This window comes from Echeneis naucrates, chromosome 18, assembly GCF_900963305.1.
Source record: "Echeneis naucrates chromosome 18, fEcheNa1.1, whole genome shotgun sequence".
Taxonomy (NCBI): Eukaryota; Metazoa; Chordata; class Actinopteri; order Carangiformes; family Echeneidae; genus Echeneis; species Echeneis naucrates.
In genome coordinates, this window is record NC_042528.1 from 4961453 (window position 1) to 4983673 (window position 22221).

Sequence of the window (22221 nt, forward strand, 5' to 3'; positions counted from 1 at the left end):
ACACAGAATTTAAAAAATGCAAGTAAAAACAAAAAACGTCTAACTCTGATACTTCTGATATCAAAGTCAAAGGGGCAAGTGCATGGCGCTAAATAGTTCATTTTAGTTTGGAGGACCAGATGGGTCACAAATGTGAAACTGTGTTGTTTGAGCAATCGACATTAGCCAAGCGCTCTTGCCAACTGTTGCCACATCTGTATGGCTTTTGGTTCAATGGCAGCTGACGTCCGGACTTAAAAGAAGAAGTTGGTTGAGTTGGTAAACATGCACCTAATTGCTACATATGTAATATTATATATTATGTTGGCAGCTGTTGGCAGCTGAACAGAGATACAGAGATGAACAGAGATACATTAACAAATATTTGACTTATTTTATATTTACGTTTTTAAGATTTGATGATTTTCACGGTTTTTTGTCTACAGTATTACTACTCCAGCTCCAAATTCAGCAAAACTTTGACAGGTCTGCAGCACTTAGCAGGGGTTTCTAGGCTATGATTGGACAATCACAGCTCAGGCAACGGGGTTTAAACCACGACCACACGTGTCCTGTGTCTTCAAAAACTATTTGTCCTTGAGCAGGTCACTGAATCTCTCCGCTGTTGTAAATCACCCTGGATTCCCACACAGCTAAATGGCTCAATTGTAGTGCAATGTAACATGTTCCCAGCAGGGTTAACATTCAAACAATGTACACTCAAAAGGCCTCTCAGAAATCCTCCCCTGCAACTTGTCAAACTGACATAAAAGAGGACTTGAAGAGAGTGCTGTAAAGCCCATTCCCTTACCGCCCAAGACATTGTGCTATCAAAGCCAGCAAAGTGGAAACACAAGAGAAACCAAAAGTAAACACACACACATCACAGGTTCGCAGCAGCAACCACTGTGGTATCGGTTCAGCAGAAGACAGGAAAAGAAGTGAAACTCTGTAAACTGATATGAAAAGTAAAGCCATCAGCTGGGATGGACCTGCGATTCTGAGAAACAAAAAAAAGAAATCATAAAAGGACCAAAGTTTTTGAAAGGCAAATGCACTTCTATTCAAAACCAGTGCAGCTATCGACTCGTCACTCAACAACAAACACCCCCCCAAAAAAAAAAAAAAAAAAAAAAGTGATTCTCTGACAGAATGACAGAAACTTCTCTGAAATGCACAAACTGACAAAGTGATGCTCAGAACAACTGAACTTCTGGTGGTCAGACAGGGCCGTCACCTGACCCTCTTCCCGGGAAAAGTATTTTTGGATATCCATGAATATGAATAGGATGGAGGATATTATGAACACAGAACATGATGTCCGTGGAAACGTGTGCTGAAAATAGAAGCCTTTACATGGTCACTTCAGTTTCCTCGCATTATCTATTATTTTGAGTAATGTGTTCTGGGCTCGTTTCTTGTTGTTGTTGTTGTTGTTGTTGTTGTTTGTTGTGCAATTAATTCACGGCAAGTCTGTTTGGATAAAGTATTCAGAAGTACAAACGGAAAGAAAACCTCGGTTTTTTCTTGTCCCTCCTGGCTTCAGCGTGTTACCCTGTGTGACCTGCTGGTACGTCCTCAGCACACTCCCCCTGGAGAGTGACAGAGGAAGAGGTGTGTGTGTGTGTGTGTGTGTGTGTGTGGGGGGCTTCTCGGTGACCTGTCAGTCTTTTTGCAGACACTGACAGCATGACAACGTCACCAAATTGACCTTAATTAGCCTCTTGACTGTGACCTTCTGACCCTCCTGCAGGCTTTGCAGACGAGTTTGCCCTCTCTCTGACCTTGCACGCAAACATATCCACCATCCACTCCACTTCTGACGAGAAGTTCTTCCTCTCTGGGCATCCCGATTCAAACACGCGACCCACCTCCCGTACCGTATCGGCTGCCTAGTCCAAAGCTGGACTCTGGTCAGACTGACCCCCCCCCCAAGATTCTTATGAATTTACAAAGAGCTGGTATCAATAATGAATAGCCTTCTCAATTATAGACGGCTCTTTACATCACTCGGCTTTACTGTTCCGCTCCCGCCCTGCTTTTTCTGAGTTCCATTACCTGTCCTGCACTCACTTATTTGTCTGTTCACTTATTCAGGGCCTCCTCTCTCCCTTCCTCTCTCCTTTTTCGCCCCAGCTGTCAATCTGAGCCGGGGAGGGAGGGCTGGAGTGAGGAAAGAGGTGGGAGGATGGAGAGAACTTGGAGAGAGAGAGAGAGAGAGAGAGGGAAGAAGAGACAGTGGTATGCCCATATGCCTGTGTGATAGCATGTGGGCATCTGACTTGTGTGCCTGACTTTGTCTTGCATATATTTGCGTGTACATTTTTGTTTGTTTGCGCACACAGTCTCACACATGAACCTCCAGCCTGCTTGCCAAAATTATTTTTACTCAAGTGTGCAAACATGCAAACAAGCCCTCACCTCTGCATGCATATAAAATTAATATACAGGCCCCCTCAGCCGGTGATGCCCAGCCGCCACATCCAGATTTGTTAAGAGATATATACATAGCCATGTATTTGAAAGACCGTTCCACTTTACGTGAAGAGAGACGAGGAGGGAGGCAGATAGTCCTCATCCAAAGTGGATGAGAGGAGAGCCAGGTCCACTTGGCGCTCAGAGATCTAAGGAGCCACCCACGCAGTCTCCATCAACGGAAATAAAAAAAGAAGCGGAAAAAAGACAAAGGAGAAAAAAAAAAAAACGCACACAAAGCAGATGGATGGTGACTATTTGCTCTGTTTCCTTTCATTTCAATCATCTAATGCCAGAAAAAGATACACATACAACAACAACAAATAGAATATTCACCCCGCAACATTTAAATTATATTTATTTACTCTGTTGTCATGCACCATGGGCTGTCTGCTGCCATTTTACAGACTATAACATCAGACAGGTGTAATTCTGATTGGCAATAAAAATCAGATTGACAACTAAATCTGGCGTTACCTAAATGACATTGTGATGTCAAGCAGACAGTTTAGTTTCACTTGCGAGTGGACTGTCGACATTTCACTTATGTCAAGACATCCGCATCAGACATTTGTACACAACATCAAAAGGTCCATCTCCGACGGCACTGATGTCCGACTGTGTGTCTGTTCTAAAATTAGAAAAAGAATTATTGGACAATTTTTATCATGTATGTTTGTTTTACCCTCAGTAGAAATAAATCTATTGCTGAAATCTTAAACTAGCTATTAAGTGAAAACTCAAAACAAACGTAAGTATTCGGCTCAATTTAGATGTACTTATCCACATTTATACAAATAATAATGATATATATTTGAAATCCGTAGTGAAAACTCCATTAAGAGTTACCACAAGACTGCACTTCCCCTCAGCTCAGGAGCATTTCAGACTCTTTCACTTCACTGATTCGGTTTTATAGACTCAAACTTTACCATTTTGGTTCTGCACTTCAGTTTCCAGACAGCTGTTTCCCACAAAAAAAGGATACATAATGGAGCTTTTAGCCAATAGGCACGCAATTGCTAAAAGAAGAAAATAGTGTAAAAAAAAAAAAAAATAAGGCAATCAACTCACAATTATTGGCAGCCACACTTGCTTAGGTTTTGGTGTTATGCTAATGGCTTGCTGCACTGCTCTCAAGTGGACAGAAATAATCAATTAATGCAGATGTAAAGAAGAGAAGAAAGGTCTGAAATGCACCTGGTGCAAAAAGAAAAATGTACTACTATATCTGCTACATATTTTTCCTATCACCTTCCCCCTGGCCTCTTTCCAACCGTGTTAGTTCTACTTTCTCTCACTCTCATGCCCATCAACTCAAACAAGCCCAACATGTGTTGCAGGCAGGCTTGTGGAAAGGCAATTGCAAAAGCATCAGAATACATATCGTCGACATTTTTTTTGTTCCATCTTGTCTCTTGTAGCCTGTTTATCTGCATCCCCTCCAACACACTCCCTTGTTGTCTTGACCGTTCTACATCACCCTCTGCTGTCTCTTGCTGCCAAACCCCCCCCCCCCACCATTTCCTGCCACTGCTCACTGCATCCCACCCTCCTTTTGCTTTTCTTCTCGCCCTACCTGTCTTCCTTCCTGCTTCCATCTCTCCTCTCTCAAGCTGACAGTACCTGAGGGAAGAGGCCACCTGCGGACCAAGTGGAGAATCAGCCGACAGCTGTGTGCACACTCTCTCCAGTGGCCTTCAATTATTCACTCACTTCTCCCTCCTCCTTTTCCTTCTCCCCATCTTTACTGTGCCCTTTTCATCTCCCCCCGCCGTCTCTGCCTTTACCTCTCTGTTGCTTTTTCACAGCGATCTTGCGTGTCTGCCTGTCTCGCGCTATCATTCCTGTTATTCCCCACGCTTAATCCTTTCCTTCCCCTGTTGCTCCCATCCCCCCTTCCTGGATGTTTTTTAACACTCTCTCCCTCCTTTGACCGTCACTCCATCATTTTCTCCCCCTCCTCACTCCTACTGCATCAGCCCGGCAGCTCCTTAACTCCACTTCACTAACAGACTCCTTCTCTTTGCCTCTGTCTCCTCATCTCTCCCTCTTTCTCATGTGTTTCCCCAAAGATTGATGACTCTCCGCCACAAGGCGAGTGGGCCTGTTTAAAGATGCATGAGGTGATGAGGCCAAGTTTTCTCCTCCTTCTCTCTCTCTCTCTCTCACTTTTCTTTCCCCTCCCAACCCTTTTCTTCTGATGGCGGCAGCCGCCCTCTGTGAGCAGCTTCCCACTGATCCCAGGCGGTCAGAGGCCACCTCCAAATCAGACAGCCCTCCCAGCGCTTGTCAAGCTGGCTGAGTGTGGCGTATGACGATCAACCAGAAGACATCGCATCGTGATAAATGATGCCACTGAGGGGGGAAAAAAAAAAAAAAAAACGGGCAGTCATCGATATGATGATGCACTCAATCGACAGGGAGAATCGCTAGGACTCAGTGTGGTGAAAATAAATAGGGTGGGGGGGACAGGTTTGAAGGGCAAGTTGTTGGCGTAATAGTTTTTTTTTAATGAGACAGAGGTTTTACAAAAGTGTATTAAAGGAGATCCATTTCATTGCATTGCAATTTGGATAATATCTTCAAGCAATACCCTAAATAACTTCCACAGGTGTCTTTATTTAGCGTTTAAAACAGTAAGATTAAATATCGGGTGGCTAGTTTGCACCACAGATCTGTTGCACACTCACTTGTACATCTGCTTATCCATTCGGTTATCCAATTAGCCAATCTAATGGCAGCAGTGCAAAGCAGTGGCTTTGGCGACGTTAGTGCCAGATGGGCTGGTTTTCTGAAAATGCTGATCTCCGGGGATTTTCTTACACACGACACTCGTGCAGTGTTGTCAACACCTGATTGAATCAATGCCACAAAGGAATGTGGCGGTTCTGAGAGCGAAGAGAGGCCCTCCCCAGTATGGTTTGGCGTTCCTAATAAATTGCTCAGTGAGAGTGTGATTTCTCAAATGAAAAATCCTGCAAATATTTAATCCTTGCTAGTAAAAAATATTGTGCTGAAACAAAGGCAAGGGTGAATCTATTCAAAAGGCCCTAAGAGTGTGTTTTGTGATGAAACTGTGCTGCAGGTTGTTTCTTTAAACCAGCAACACCAGAAAATACGGTCCTACATCGTCTCATACACTTCTACACATAAGGGCAGAAACTGTAGCCATATTACTGCTGCCCACTGGTTTGAAGTTTCCAGTCTGCTGCACCTGGAATACATCTGAGGTGGTTTAAGAGTCTCACGTCTCCAGTTCTGACGTGATGTTCTATATGTTGTGGGGCTTAAATGGCAGGTTGTTCCCCTAATTATCAATAGGAACCTTTGTGAACAGGAATAATTGAAAAGTATAATGCTGCTCCTTCACCTTTTTTTTTTTTTAATCAAAGTAGCTTGAGCTCTTTCTGACAAACAACTGTATCTATGTATAAATATATTGTGTATTTTCTGCTCACAATCTTGCTTCATTGATTATTTCCCACATCGCTTCCACAACACTGCCAGATGAAAAATCGTGTCTTTTGTCAAGGCTGATGTATTAGAGTCTACTGAAACATCTTTAGTGTTTCTTTAGTGTTACTGTTTCTAACTTAGCACCGAGTACTGAACGACCAGCTGCATTTATCAAGAGCAACAGGCCAATGCTCAATACAGATGATGAGCAGGTCAATCACTGATGATTCTATTCCTAGTTCAATAGACGTCAATATGTCAATAACTTACATTGACGTCTCTGTGATCTGGTCAATAAAGATCTCTCAGTTCAATCACTTCTCAAATATTCACACTATCACACAATGAGTCAGATGCTACTGAGTGCAATAACTGCGCAGAACTCAATTTCTCCAATCTCGCTTATTCACACAGATCAAAGGTCAGTCGGTGTCTGACCCCAGAAACGGACCCTTGATTAGCAAACGAGCAGCTCGACCTGAGCTGCCTAATAGACTGCCATCAAGCAGGCAGGAGGTAATGGTGGAAGGTGTTTCTTTCCCCTCTCATTAAGGCCGACATGGACAAAGCTTCCAGCTGAAAAACGAAAAGGACGGACAACTCTTACTCCATTTTGTCTGACAGAGGGATGAGGAAAGGAAGAAGGAACAAAATTGTTAAAGGACAGTTCAGTTCCTGGAAGCTTTGAGAATCTGTCTATTTATTTGAACCTTTTAGATTAACTTAACACCATAAATCCAGACAGGGAAAGGAAGTCATTACTGCCACTGAAGTCCCCATGAGTAACACATGCACAGCTATTCACATAGCATCATATTCACAGTGTGAGCATTTACAAGAAAAAACTAAGAACATTTAATCAAGGCTTATTTGTTTTCTTTCTGAAGATGACGTCAGATTATGAATGTCAATCTAAAGTCTGTGCTTCAACTTTTTTTTTTAGCCTAGATTAGGACCAAGACCCCAGCTTTGTTCAACAATAAAAACCAAAGCTGTAAATCTTTTCAACCTGGACATAAACAAAATTATAACAAATTCATATAATTGGTAGAAGTTTCCGAACCAACAACAGTTTATCCTTTAATACTAATTAATATTCGAGTTCAGATTTGGTTTTTGCTGGACTGTTAGTCTGTTGAGGTGCTGACAGGCAGTTTTGTTTTGTTTTTTAGCTTTTAAGTGAGACAGGATAGCTGCTCTCACTATAAACTTTAATGATTTGAAAAAAAGTGAAAAATGTATTAACAATTAGCAACTTTCAGCACATGAAACTCGGCTAACTGATTATTCCCTGCCTCCAACCTTTATGCTAGGCTACACCATTATATACTCCATTATACATAAACAGATTAGAGATTGAGCAGAGAGAAGGCGGCTACACATTTCTTTACGCAGATGATGTAAAATCTCTAGGAAAACTAATTATGTTCTTTATGGTACAGTGGCCGGAAAATTAAATGTTGGATGAGGAAAAAAAACAAAAAAACCTGCATTAGGAGGAAAGGAGACAAAAACAGAGAGATGTGAGACAGACGATTACCAGAGAGGCATATCAAGAGAGTTAGGTAAGAATGAGGGAGACAAACAGAAGAGGGAGGGGGAGAAGAGGGAAAGGACAGAGGGAGAGAATGAGAGAGAAAAACAAGGCCAGACAGAGAATGAGACAGTCAGAACGACTGAGGCAGACTGACAGGAAGAACGAGTCGAATGATTAGCTGATAGATGACCGAGAAATACAACACATACACACAAAATGGGATAGTTGCACTCTTCATACCTTCTCTTTCAGCCCGGAATATGAAGGTTCGGAGGGAGGTGACCACCTCAAACTTGTTATCGCCCAGTCCTTGCACCTGTCTGATAGCACTGGCCAGGATCATACCTTTGGAGTACATCTCCTAAACAGAGAGACACAAAGAGACTGATAAGAGTGCTGCAAAAGCACATAACGCATGGGTTTCTAAACACACACAGCTTCTTGTACGCCTGGCTAAATCTGTAGACCCACAACTACTGTTTTCCAGCACGCTGTTGGCATTAATAGATCTGTAATTCTGAGTTGTATTACCTGCTATGATAACATTCAATTTGAAACACAACTGACAAACATCCTCCTCAAACTAGAGCCATAGCCCATCAATATGGCCTCAAATTTACTTGCAGAAATAGCTTCCCTGTTCCCTTTCAAACAATAACAGTGATAAGTGGCATACAGTGCCCCGAAAAGCAGCATTTGAATCAAGAATCTAGTACAGGAATTTAAACAGCAAACACAAACTGTATCTTTTCATGCAAACAATTTACCAAGCCAGCGCTCACTTCCATTGATTTGATCTCTGACATTAACATAAAAACTGAAATTACAGACCTGAAATATGCATGATTTGAAATGGGTGTGCAGAAAATAAACCCACGATAAATTACAGAATGCAAAAAAAAAAAATTATAATAATCAAAATAACAAACACAATGCTGTCATTTGGGCGTTAGGAGACAACATAAAACAAGTCTACAAGCCGAAAACAAACTTCTCAAATATTTAAAAAGAGACATGCACACTGCATTGGGGATTTGGGTAAAGCACAGGAAGTGCTTGTTTGGTAAAGTGGGATTTGGCTGTGTGTGTATTGTCTCATTACCCCCCCGTTTTCCCCGAGCAGCTCTGATGGAGGCATCCAAATAAGGAGGATGTTGCACTAGAGGCTTCATGACCCTCTTTACAGTCTCCCTTGACAATGGCAATTAAAGTAGTGGGTCGTTGTCAATGTGAAAAAGAGACAGAAGGGGCAAAAATAAGTACAGAAAGAAATAAAACTTGAATATTATCACTTCTAAAGAAGCTTGGACAGAATGGAACCACCATCTGATCGGTAATGTGGCGAATTTATCAGAAAAATGTTTTGAAACTTAGTTGGGAAAAATCCGAGAAGATCTCAGATGATAATGTTCTTGCAGCAGAGTGAACAGGTTGACGCTACAATGTACTTCTGTACCAGTGTGGAAATCACTCGGTTATAAAAATGGGTGGGAGGAAAAGGGCCACGGATGACATTGCATTATTCATGTCGATAATGTCATTATTATTGCAAAGTATGAGGAAAAGAAAAACAAAAAACAGTCATGTCTCCTTTTTCCTCTCCGTTGCTCTTCAACGGGCTTGACCTGAATTTTGAGTCCTGTCCACTGTGCATTTTCTCCACTGTAATGACAATTTCATATCCTGCAAAAAGGCAGATGAGTGTCCTGCACAGAGGTTGGTGAGCAAAGAAAGGATGAACGGAGAAAGAAAAAAAAATTTGTGAACTTCTGACTCCTCTCTCTTGTTAATTAAGCCCATGACCTTGCCATCTACAAAAAAAAAAAAAAAAACTATTTCTCGACACCATACAGCCAAAAATAAACCAGCCAGCACAGTCGGTAAGGGAAAGAGAGGTGGATGGTAAGAATGAACAGATGCATGGATGGACGGACGGATGGAAGGAGAAAGAATTAGGTTTGTGTGAAAGGCCAAGGAGAGGGCTGCAGGATAAAGAATTGAAAGAGCGATACAGTAAGAGATACAGTGTGAAAAAAAAAAGAAGAAGATGATGAAAACACAAAGGAATAACCAACAGTGAAAATCCATAATCGAGAGGAGAGAAAGAGCTGCAGACGAAGGAGGAGGAAAAAGGGAGGTGTGTGGGAAAAGAGAGACATCATGTAGGAATAAAGATGCCTAAAAGGGTCAGGGAGGGGTCCTCCTCATATTAAAGCAGGATGTTAACAATGGAAAGAAGTGACTCAACCTAATTACCGACAGCCAGCCTTGTACATTTCTCTCCCCAGGAGTTTCACACCAATATCTCCCCTCTTTCTCTCTCTAAATTTAGATAGAAGTTAAAGGAAGGTGAGGGAGGAGAAACTAAGTGTCTGCATGTGCGCGCGTGCACGTGTGTGTGTGTGTGTATGAATGAATTATCTTGGTGGCTGCCTGCTGATAATTATACCCCCAGTATGGGTTAACAGTAATTAATTGTTTTAATTCTAGTTTTGGGGTCATGGTGGAGAGAGTTGTTTAATTGCGAGTTGTGTGTCTGTAAATACTTTGACAGCAGAGGCAGTTGAGAGATGATGAAAGGAAGTGGTCAGTGTTAAGGCAGTGGATTCACACAGCAGCACTGTGCACTGCAGCCCACGTACTGCGCGCACACACACACACACACACACACGTAATGTTTATAGACTAATCTCAAGAGGACGGACTGCCAAGGAAGCAATGAGGCCTAACTATCTCTCTTTCTCCAATAACAGACACACCTGACTCACCTCCCCTCGGTAAAGATCTCCTCCACACTCATTTCCTCCCTTCGCCTCCCTCCCACTCACAACTCTTTCACTCCCACGTCCTCTCATTTGAGCGGCTCACATATCATTCTCCCCTCGCATTTGTCAACCCTTCTTTTTTTTTTTTTTTTTTTTTGTGGTAAGGCTGATGCTGTGTGGATGACTGTGTCTCTTTTCTTTTCAAAAAACACACAAGCAAAAACCTCAGGAAACAATTAAAGCGGAGCAGTCGAGCTAAAGCCTTCAATAATGGTGTGGAGGGAAGCAGGCAGGCGGGGAGAGAGGGTGGAGAGTTTTACCACCATGGATGGAGTTAAGGTTCTGGCATCTCCACAACATCAGATTTTTCAGTAGTGGTATGAGGACACCAACTGGCTCCAGCAGAAGACTGCACTGCTGAAAAAAAAAAAAAAAAAAAACCTGCTTGCGGGCAATAATGCAGCCTTGATCAGTGTTTCACTGAGCAGGACGCCTTAAGGATTTGGAAGATGGTGCTCTCTGGGCAAAGCTGTCTGTAGGGCAAGTCAAAGCCAAGTCTCGAGCCTTTTCAAAGAAAGTCCTGACTCTAAAGGCCTTGAAGGGAAATCCGAGTAAATCAGCAAGTTAGTTGCAAATTTTTCTGGTCTTTGAATGCTAACCATAAACACTGCCAACTCTCCCCTCTCAAACGTTTTCTTTTCAAATGCATGAGGCCTGACTACTGCAAAAAGAAGTACGAAACTTTGATAAAGTCCGAATCCTCATTTTGCTCGGACGAGTACGACATAATGCCAATTTCAGGTCTCATCTTTTAGCTGAAGGTGGAAGAGCAACATTGATTATTTACATCAATTTAAAGTTATTTTTCAACCCAAATGATCCATTTAAGTCTAACTTGCAGCTTCCTAGCATTTTCTTGAGTCCACTCCTGCAGAAAATATCTGGCAGAGGAGCCACTAAATGCTCCGCTATGTTCACCAGATAGTGGCTAACTGTGCCTGTCTGCTGTTTGCTGTGCATAGCAGCATACGGCTGCCTGCCGAGGATAAAGACAAAGCTCATGAGAGCTCAGTGAGGTTGAATCAAAATATCATACCATATTTTGGGCCCTGCTCATCTGACCGGAATGAAAACTGGCATAAATAAAAAGACGATAGGAACCAAAAAAAAAAAAAAAAGGAGCATTTTTGGGTGTTAGAGAAAGCCCAGGCATCTTGGAAAGGCACAGGAGGGAGTAAGCAGAGGAGCTTTCCAGCTTGGCATGAAAGAGCTTTGCAGCGTCAGATAGTCAGACAATCAGGCACATGAGTCACTCAAAGCCTGATCCGCAATCCGAAAAACCTCATCTCCCCTTTAGCCTCTGCTTCAGCCTGCCCCGCCCCACACATACACACACAGATGCACACGACACCACATCAGGACCCTGAAGACTACATCTCAGGCCCAAAGCCTTCCCCGAAGTCAATCCTGTTGTTGACGAAATCAGGCGAAAGGGGTGATTGATGAGACGAATTGGATACGCCGCTGTGGAGGGAAAAGTGAGACCGAGGATCTCGCTACTCTCCCACGCCACCACCGCTACCCTGATGATGACATCAGCACGGCCAGAGACCTTCAAGCTGCGACTGTGATTAACTGCGATTAGTTCTGTCTGAGGCTGACAGGTCCCACATGATTTTAAACTACAAAAGAGGGGGGGGGTTTTGTTGTTTTTTTTTTTTTTTTTTGGCTGTTCAAAGTTCAAGAAAACGAGCAAGCATGAGAATGTTTCCGAGTGTAGACATTTTTGTTTTTGTGTGCAACATGAGAAACTGACAACACCATGCTGGTATGGGTGCAGTTCTCGGTGCAGTCAGGCAGCACAACCTTCGGCATATTTTGCAAATTCAAGCACATCCATTACACATAGCCTAAAGCTTGAGCTGCCACCAAAGCGAGTTTGTCTACAGTCAAAGCCAAAAACAAGACATTAGTGAGCATTAGTCACCATAAGCAACCTGGTCACGCCAGACCGGCTGAAGTTCTGGCAGCAAAAATCTGCATCTAATGAATAGAGCAAGGTTGAATTTTATTGAATCAATTAATTTAATTATCCTTTTTGTTAAAGTTACATTGTGGTCTGAAGTCTTGAGAGCTGAAGAGAAAACATTTCAGCCGTCTTGGGCAGAAGTGTTTACCGTAAGTTTAACACCAGGCAGAAAACACAGGTTTACAATAAATACTGAAAAGACAGGTTTGAATCAGTTGTGAAATGCCGCCAGCTTCTGAGAATACTTGTTCTTATCAGTGTAAGCAAGAGACATTATCATATATAGGGTGGAAGTATATGATATTATAGCAGGGTTAGTGATAATAATAATAATAATAACAATAATAATAATAATAATAATAATAATATCTAATTATAGAGGTTATTCAGTTCAGCATACTTTCACTTCATTTTTTAATGTAAGTTAATCAGAGTTTAATTATTTACAAATTCCATCACAATGCATCTATTGAGACTCTGAGCTGATTTTGGTTACTTGACTTTGGGAATTGGTAGCAGAACTCATAGATTGAGACAGCACCCATCTTAAACGCCACAGGCCATTTGGTTTCTGTCTGTCTCTCTCTCTTTCACAGAGATACACATAACCTCCAGTCATTTTCTCCACTCCTGTGGAATAATGCTGTAATCAGTACAACTCGTCTGCGATCAGATGTGCAGATTTTGAGCCCACAACATAACACGAGACACAGCAAGAGTGAAAGCAAGCCACCAACCCAAATTTCAATTTCTGACACCAAGCGGTGGTGAGAGACTTCCTCGTACAATCCTCCTCCGCCCGCCTCACCCTGTGGAGGCGCTGCTGGGTGGCACACAGGCTGTTGCAAGGCCTCAGCTGGCCACATAAACCAGGGATGACAGAAAGATTGTCTTTGACCTCTTCGCTCACCCGAAACATGATGAAGCCCTCTGCTTTCTCGGAGGAGAGAGTCACATTGTCAGGATGACTTTAAAAAGTCTAAACAACAATCCGTTCTCTCTCACACTCACACACACACACACACACACACTATGGCAAACTTTCATCTTTCCAAAAAGTGTCGTGCCTACGCCAAAAGTGACACGGACTATAAAGTGCTGACTCGCTGGCCTCCCTGCCGTTCGCCGCTCTGCTGGCAACGGAGCGTGTCCTGATAAATAAAGCAGCAAATACAATGGAAAGAGAAAACGAGAGGAAAGCGAGAGAGAGCGAGAGCAGGCGAGCCAGAGAGCATGGAGAGCTATAATTAGTATGTGATTAACGAGCAGGCTTCAGACAGGTCCCACATCATTGATTGTGATGTTGTGCAATGCTGCTGCAGCGAAAACGAGCTGGCCCTGAGTGTGAGCGTCGAGGTCACCGCCTGCACGCAAATATAGAAATGTGTTTGTTTTAAGTACAGGATACATCCGATGGTCATTAATAGGAAGATGAAGGCGAAACACATCATGACACAGAGGCTGTGGCCGCTTGCAACCTGCTTGAAAACAAAAGGATGTGCGCATTCAAAGTTTTTGTGAAAACACCTTTTTTCCATTCTTTCACATTTTTCAGCTCTTAATATTAAAATCCTGTATTTTCCATTACACGCCATCGACATTTGAACAGCTTTCGAATGTGTAATGGAAAAAACACTCATTTCTGATGAAGATAAATTGAAGAAATTTGAGTTGCGTTAAGCATAACGGACATGTTTTTTGTCGGTGTTATAGCATTGTTGTCACAATGGAATTGAAATGCAAGCTGAACTCAATTACCTCTCTGACCAGGTAACGCAATAAGGTGGTTCTCTTCTCATTTACTTCATAATGATACAATGAGCATATGAAAGACAGGAAATGATTTAAATCCATATAACAGAACTATCATTGTGTCACAGTAGTGGTCGGTGTCAGCTGTGTATTGGGTTGTGGTAATGGTGTTGCATTGGCAGTAGCATCAGGGCTAAAATTGAAAGATTTCAGGGCTAATTACAGCCAAAAAACAATTTATGCAGACTCAACATGGGCAGAAGATGAATTACACAACTGTCTCCCTTTAAAGCCGAGTGCCCCAAACCTCTTAATAAATGGGGGTGACTCCAAATCAAAGACAAAGCAGTCGAAGGTTAAGCTGGCATCTCACTTGCATCTGTCTCCCCTGTCTGCTTTCTGCTTTTTTAGCCCCCATCCTCTCAGCCTACCCCAAGTCTTTCTCCCCCCTCCCACCTCCCACCGGTGATGAGGCAGGCACTGCTAAGCGAAATTTCAGGCTCAACTGTCAGACAGAAGGAGTATAAAGAGAGGAAGAATTGCTGAGGGGAGCAAAAACAGAGGAGAGTCTTCCCTTTCCTTCTCCTTTCCCTCGTTCTTTCGTTCTCTGATAACTGGTCAGGTGCCAACATCAATGTACTTTCGTGTATGGCTGGGTGGGCACAGAGAGTGCTGGCTCGTCATGCGTGCCGTAATGTCGCTATGTCCTTGCTCCCATTCTTTAGTCTGCCAAGCTAATGATGATGGTGATGACAATGAGGGGGAGGGGGAGGAGAACAAGAAGGCAACACTTCGAAACTTGGCTCAGCTGTTCATGGTGTGAATTTCTGTGACAGAGGAATCAGATTGGCTTTGTCAGTGTTCATGCGGTGGCTGTGAGTGTGTCAGCAGGTAGAAGGGGGGAGAGAGGAGGGGGCCGCACATGTGCGTGCAGAAGGTTTAAGGCTTAAGGGACCAGTAGCATGTACATGTGCCCGTGCTTTTTTCACACCCACCTTGTCATTGTTGTAATAGGCCAGACTCTCGCCATTAAATCGCACCCACCTTCTCTGAAAAACGCAATTTCTGCAAAGAAAAGGTAAAACAAAGTTGAAGTGAAGATGTGCAATAAACCATCAAATTCAATCCACCTAGATCTTGGGCTCGTCACCCAGACAAAGCCATTCAGAGCACTAAATCACTCTACTGTACAAATATATATATATATATATATATATATATATACACATACACATACATCACAACAGTAAGCCAGAAACCGAATGTACTCTGAGCAGGTACTCATTTTTCATCAAGAGTCCCACTGATTCATTAATGTCAAGAGTTGTATCAACAGCTGCCAATTAGCATAATCAAAACAAATGGCTATTTTCAGTTTGAATATTCAACAACTCAAAGGGCAGTTTGCCAAACCTATGCAAACGAGGTGGCAAAGGAGAATATAAAAAGGAAGTCGGTGATTGATAGCCCTGGCTTTGAGCTATGGCAAAACATGGAGCACCGAGAGACGTTGTCAAGAAAATTGTGTTTTACAGGAAGGGGCCAAACTAAGCAAAATTATGCGTTATCCATTATGGCTATATCTGCAGGCTTCTGTATCTGATCAGCTTTAAATAATCATCAAAGTCAGGATACCCCTGGGGTGATGAGGGGACAGGGTAGAGTGTAAAATAGAAGTGGTCTGCATCAGAACAGGAAGCAGCGGTTGCCACCAGTAGCACTTGTGGCTTTTTAGTTTTCCAGGGTGAAACGTTATCCAAAACAGAGAAAGCACATGAGCTAGACTTAAGAGATAAATATTTATGACCAACAGTGTGGAGCTGCAGCAAAACCGGCAGTCGTGATGATTTAATGCAGAATTGCAATTCATTACATCACATAATGAAGGAATTTCTAATGTCTGTCTTTCGTAACGACAATCTGAGCTGAATCTCTAATCACTTTCACAATCCTAGGAAATACTGTAACTTACCCTTGAGGTGACAGTTTGTCCAGCCAACCCGTTTTGAGCACCTGGTGTTTGGGGGCTCCATAGAAGCACGCGTATGGAGAAATATCAGGCAGTGGATTTCTGCTCGCACCCCCCAGGGCTTCTGCAGGCTGTGAGTAGAGGTCACACTCCACCATGATCAAGGATCTATCCTCGAGGCCATCGGCAGCTGGACCGACTGCAAGAGTTTCAGGGGTCAGGGCGAAACTTTGGTCCGAAATGGCTCGCGGCGAAATGCTGGCATATTCATCCGCTGCTGAATCTGTGTGCGGGGCCGGGATAGCTGGAGCTGGTGGGGCATCTTTGTCTTTTGAGCGGTTCTGCTTAGGTGTCTTTTTTCTGTATGAACACGAATGGGATATGGTGTCGAGTGGCAATACTTCACCTTCTAATTTAAACTGCTGCATTCATGAGTAAATAGAAGGAAGCAGGAAGGCATTTCTCTGCTCTTAATGCAACAGTGATGTCACCCTTAACTGGCACAGCATGGAGCACACTTCCTCATTGCCAAATGATTAGTAAGTGCTATTTACAGTACATATTGTTACTGAAAGTTAATTAACGCTCTGCGATTCCTGTTGGAAACAAACACGAGAGCGCCGTGAACGTAACCGGGTGAAAAACCAACGAGTGTTGCTCTTCTGTCACGGTGCACAGCCTAAAGGGGTTCGGTGGTTCCTTTTAAATTGTTTTTCATGTTACATCTATAAGTTAGAGTACAATTACCGCAACTTAGTGGAGAGACTTTGTGCTGGACCTTAAAGCAACAGTTCCACATTTTGTACAATAGCTCCATGCCACAGAGAAAAGTTGCTGGGTTGTTCCTCATGAACTGTTCTACGAGATATTCTTTCAGCAGATATTCTCTATCCCACTGAAAACACTTTTTCTTTCCAATTTATCTACAGACTAAAAGAAATTGAGATGCAACATGTCAGTGGGAGTACTCCGACCGAACCTTTTTTTTGTTGTTGTTGTTTTTGTTTGTTTCCCTCTCTGAACATCTGAATTTCTATTCACATGTCGTGTGGGGAAAAAGCAGAAGGCTATTAGGCCAGAATGCCGTACCTTCGTCTCTTCTGTTTTATCATGTCCTTAAACCCCTTCTGTAGCCCTTCTTTACCACCTTGGTCCTACAGAGCACAAAAGAGATTAGTATCAGATGAAAAAAATGCATCCATCTTTCAGTCAGACAGTTTTCTTGTTGCTGCACTAAGCTATGTTAACTTTAGTGGTGAGGTGACATTTCTATTAACCTCAGGGGGCAAACTGAAGCACATTTTCGACTCTGTTGTGCGTCCATGGTGACTGCACTAGGAAGTTCGGGCAGGCTGTGGCTGAAACACAGCTGATAACGTAGAAGATCTGAGAAATGTCTGTTCCTCTTTGGTGCGAACTGCCGCTCACTGTCCAGTGCTGCAGGTGTATGGTCTCTTACCTGAGTGCTTTCAGGGTTGTTGTACAGAAACATTTCTCCATAGGGCGCAATAGGCATCAAGGTTCTTTCATGTGAACCTAAAAACAACACAGAGACAACACAACAGTGGTTTTGTCATGGCAGAGCACAGCGTGAAGGCCTGTACATGATGCTTGAAAGGTAAGGAGCTTAACAGGATTGTTCCAGTTAAATTGTAAATCACTCAGATGTTATAGCACCCTTTGCTTAAACCAATTCATTGATCTGAATAAATGTGCCAACCTTTGATCCATCCAAGCAGTAAACCAATTAAATTTTGCTTTAGCATGCCTATCTCTCTTCCTCTGCTCCCTTGCTCGTCCAAACGGGAGTATGAGCTCCTCGGTCAGTCTCAAACTGACTGAATCTCTTCCAGGGCCATTTCTCTGCTTTGGCTCCTGCAGGGACCGTGTTTGGAAGAGACGAGGAAGAGCAGAGAGACTCTGGCCAGACACTATTAGTCTGGAGACCCGGGGCCACCCTGCGTGGGCTCCTGCCTGTCTCTGTGAAAAATTACACCACCGTCTCCTGAGGATTGTGAGGGCCAGAAGACACTGCCACAGGGCTAGTCACACACATAGACACTGCTGGAGGAACAGATATGCACACAGGCAGTGGTGTACTAAGATCGAAATGCCCTCAGACACATGAAGATGCCATGAGAGAAACAGAGACATAAAAGGATGGACAGTCAAATCAATTGAGCCTCACACTCAGCCCTTACAGACGTGAATATACCACTTTTTAAAGCTTTGCAGACACAAAACCACGAAACAATGCGTGCCATTATGTAAGGGCAAAAAGGGCATGTACTAGACTTGGTTCGCTTTATGAGCAGGTCACTTTATTTGATGATAGAATCCTCTCAAACACAGTGGCCCTCGCTACAGTGAGTTCAGCAAGGAGACGGCAACCATCAATCATCATCTATCAGCTGACCTTCAGGCCACTTGCGATTCTCTCCAAAGGCCGCTGGACGCCAGTGTACTCAATTCCTGTCTGATTCCCTCCATTCTCCCCTCCCTGGGACCACCTCTGGCTCCGTCCTTTGTTTGTCTCAGTCAACCACCGTGCTTCTTTATGTGTCCATGACCTGACTCGCTCTCAAGTCGCAGTCTGTGAAGCGACCTAAATGCAGCCATCAGCTGCGAGTTACTGAGGAGATTGATTTTGTTCTGAATGAGGCCGGGTGAGTTAGGGTTAGTTTGTTCAAATCAATTATCGCTCCCACAGCACCAGCAACTGGAAACTGAATTCCAATTAGTCAACACAGAAATGATACATTTTTATTAGTAAATAATTGTTTCAAAAGAAAATCTGTAGAAAATCTGGCACTTGAGATGACGTGTGCGTGTCACTGTCCGATTAAAGGACTGGCAAAATTAAACGGTCTCAATGAGTGAAGAATTGAATATTCCACGCTGCTGAGGAAACAATACACAGAAACATGTTTTCCCAATGAGATTTTCCTTGTGAGGGAAATTTATTTACAAGAGGATGTGTGAAAGTGTTAATTCAAATTCTGCCAGCCTCCAGTAGCAAGTTTTGATTGAATACAACAATCATTCGGTGAGACTAGACTGCATTTTTATTTTTTTTTTTCGAAGTTGTGGATTTCATCTTGGAATAAACTCTTCAAATATGCTTGGGTAAAATGCTAGACCTTGCTGTGAAGGGAGATTTAACTTGCTAGTCAAGCTCCCTGTTTCCCTGCTCTGGGACCTCCTCGCCTCCCTCTCTTCCTCCGTCTCTCAGCCTGTTTTGCATCCATCTCCTCTTCCTTCCTCCCAACCCACTTCACTGTCTTGCCTTTCTCTCGTCTCACTCCCTGACTTGTTCCACACAGAGGAAAAAGTTGGCAAAACAAAGCCTACCGGGAGACTGCTGTGGTGAAGGCACCACGCGGATGGAAGTGAAGGCCAGAAAGGGAGTATGAGGGTACATGACGTGAAGAAAGAGGATGGAAATCTGTTGATATTTTCCACGAGAAAAAGTCACAATGTGGTCAAATAATGTCTCAAAGAGAGTGACACTTTCACAGGTGTTTACCACACGTTCACGTAGACTGCTGTCACAGATACGCAGCACATAATCCTCGGAGAACACATCTATCTGAGCACAGAGAGCAGCGCACATAGTGTCTCGTCAGATGAGACATGAGGGTCGACTAAGCCCAGTACATGCAGCGAGGGAGGAGGCAAAATTCAAAACATATTTGTTCTGGTTATAGTACAAGCCTGTGTGTTGTTAGCAAAGTTAAACAACTTCTGAAAAACTTTAGCGAGTTGGGAGACAGGAATACACACTAGGGTCTTGCTGAGGGACAAGATGTGATGGAGCATATTCCCTGTGAGATGAGCGCGCGAAACGGGGGCAACGCAGTTTCCCACGACACTGCTGCCGAAACACGCCACCGCCCCACCCACGCACTACCCTCATCTCTTCTCCCTTCTTTCATCCGGGCGAACAACAGCACTGCTGACTCTACTTCTGAATGAAATATTCATGCCTGAGATGAAGCGGGCACAGCTGAAAGACTGTGTGTACCTTTCTGTATGCCGTTTGCACCGGTGGGACCTTCGGAGCCGGTTAGATGTTCGGGGCTGGTTGTTTGTGCTGGTGGTGTGTTCCTGAGGAGGGAGAGACATCGGTGAATCAGAGCCACCAATTCAGCACACGGGAAAAACGGGTAACACCATGTCGATGTAAAGGTCTTCAAAATAGAGATATTCTGTTCTCACAGTTAGTTTAAGGGTTCAGAAGTTCAATATTGTGCATTAATCTAGTGGAATGGAGAAGTGAATATGAAATTAGACGCCTCAGGATTTCCTTTGTGTAAATCTAAGCACGAAAGAGAAAATTCATTCACTTTATGGCAGTATATAAGAATATTTCTTGAGGTGCTTTTCACCTGGTGGCTCCAACTTGTGTAACGAGTTCTCAGAAGTCGCGTAAAGTCAAACTTTGTGCTAAAAGGAGTCGTTTCTCCATTTTGGGAGACACACTTAATCATTCTCTTTTTGATCTAGCTGAGAAAAGCATTGCAACATTCATAAATAAAAACCTTTTTCTTCGGAGGAATAGTTTGACATTTTGACTCAGTTTGACATTTTCAGCTTTTCGAGTCGGATGTAAGATGAACAGATCAACACAACACTCTTGTGTCTGTACAGTGAATATGAAGCTATTGTGAGACAATCCACAACTGTGCGTAGAATGAAGTTCGCTTTATGACCGTTAAAAATGTAATCGTGCATTTTCCTTTTTTTGAGATTAAATGGACATGTTATTTAGTGGCCATTAAAGGTGGTCAGCGGCTTTTGATGCTTTTAGATTGACTCAAGCTGATTCTCTCACATTTAACACAATGTTCTAATCAAACCATTAGTCCATTAACTATGATTTCACAAGAATCATGAGTCCGCAAGTTAAACTGCTCTTTACCTGTCCTGACTTGATAGTATAGTTTGACTTGGGATTTCAGGAACAGGACGGTGCCTCAGCCTGTAGGAGCGAGTGAGCCGTGGACCTGTAGGAACCTTAAAACAGGGCTGTGTCCCGTAGATGCAGTTTTCCACCATTTCACAGGGAAAAGCCCCATGATCCTCAGTCACTGTTGAGTTGGACGCATCTGCAGAGCACGGGATGGAGTCTGTGCTAGACAGCGAGGGATCCTCTGAGCCAATCTCCCAGTCTGAGGGGATATCCGAAATGCAGAGGGACTCACTGCTGCTGCTGCTGGAAGACGCCAGAGGGGGGACGTGGGTATGCCTGGACATGGACGTCTGGATGTTCTGCGGATTGCGTGGGGCCGGTTGAGGTTGGCAGAGGAATCCATCCTCAGTTTCCGCTCCTAGTCCTGCTCCTGGAGGCAAAGAATGGCTCCCACTCAAATCGTCCCTCCTCTCCGCTGGCTGATGGTGCTGACATGAAGCGCCCCTCTTTTTGTCCTTGAGAAAGATATGCCTTGGGTATGGTAGAGGCTTCCTCTGCGGCCTCCCATTCTCCTCCCCTCCATCATCCTCAGCGCCGCTCGGCGATTTCACCCCTAATGCTTCCAAACTGCGCAGGATACGCCTCCGATGACCCGTAGGAAACACTTTCAGCTCGAACAGGCCCTCTTCTGTGAGGTCCTTGCAGTCTTCCAGACGTTGGTATCCTCCCTGCTGGAAACATGAGGTATACTGGGACAGGCGCAGGGTGGACAGCCATTCCGCGATCTCATTGCTGGGCTCTGTTGATTCCAACATTGTGCTCTAATTCCACATCTGGTGTATCAGGAAGATGGAGCGGCCCTTAAACTGAAGACGCAAAAACAGATAAAAATAAGTGAGGGCTGAAGAAAAATACTGTAAAGCAGGGAAGCTGCAAGCACCATGAAACAGAATTTAATCTTAGACTTGGAAAGATTCCTACACCATAGACAGGATTATTAACCTTTGAAGGATCCATTAACTGTACCAGCAATAATTTAGAATATCTGTTAGGCTCCAGTGATATTCATTTTCCTGCAAGCTCAAATTATCCAAAGTGGATATTGATTTTGTCTTCGGGGGAAGTCTAGCAGGTAAAAATTTAAGTGTTGAATTTCTGCTCTAACTATCACATTGATGGCATTTATCATCTGTAGCTAAAGAAATATGACCTCATTGACTGAATACTTTGACATTCGGAAAAATACATTTATTCACTTTCTTCCCAAGAGTTAGATGAAGAGAGCTATACAACTGTCACACATCTCCTTTGAATGAGCCCGGGGGGCAATTATTATGGCTTAGC

General features: G+C 43.4%; 1 protein-coding gene across 2 annotated transcripts in view; it reads right to left on the reverse strand.

The window, feature by feature from the left end:
- Positions 1-22221, reverse strand: part of arap2 (ArfGAP with RhoGAP domain, ankyrin repeat and PH domain 2) — a 99272-nt gene that overhangs the window by 74651 nt on the left and 2400 nt on the right. For both annotated transcript variants that reach the window (XM_029526211.1, XM_029526212.1), the window contains exons 2-8: positions 20887-21743; positions 19990-20072; positions 17425-17501; positions 17055-17119; positions 15969-16325; positions 14992-15061; positions 7691-7811 (exon numbers count right to left, since the gene is read on the reverse strand). In XM_029526211.1, coding sequence (XP_029382071.1) covers positions 7691-7811; positions 14992-15061; positions 15969-16325; positions 17055-17119; positions 17425-17501; positions 19990-20072; positions 20887-21692 — 1579 coding nt within the window. In that variant the 5' untranslated portion in view covers positions 21693-21743. The remainder of the gene's footprint in view (positions 1-7690; positions 7812-14991; positions 15062-15968; positions 16326-17054; positions 17120-17424; positions 17502-19989; positions 20073-20886; positions 21744-22221) is intronic.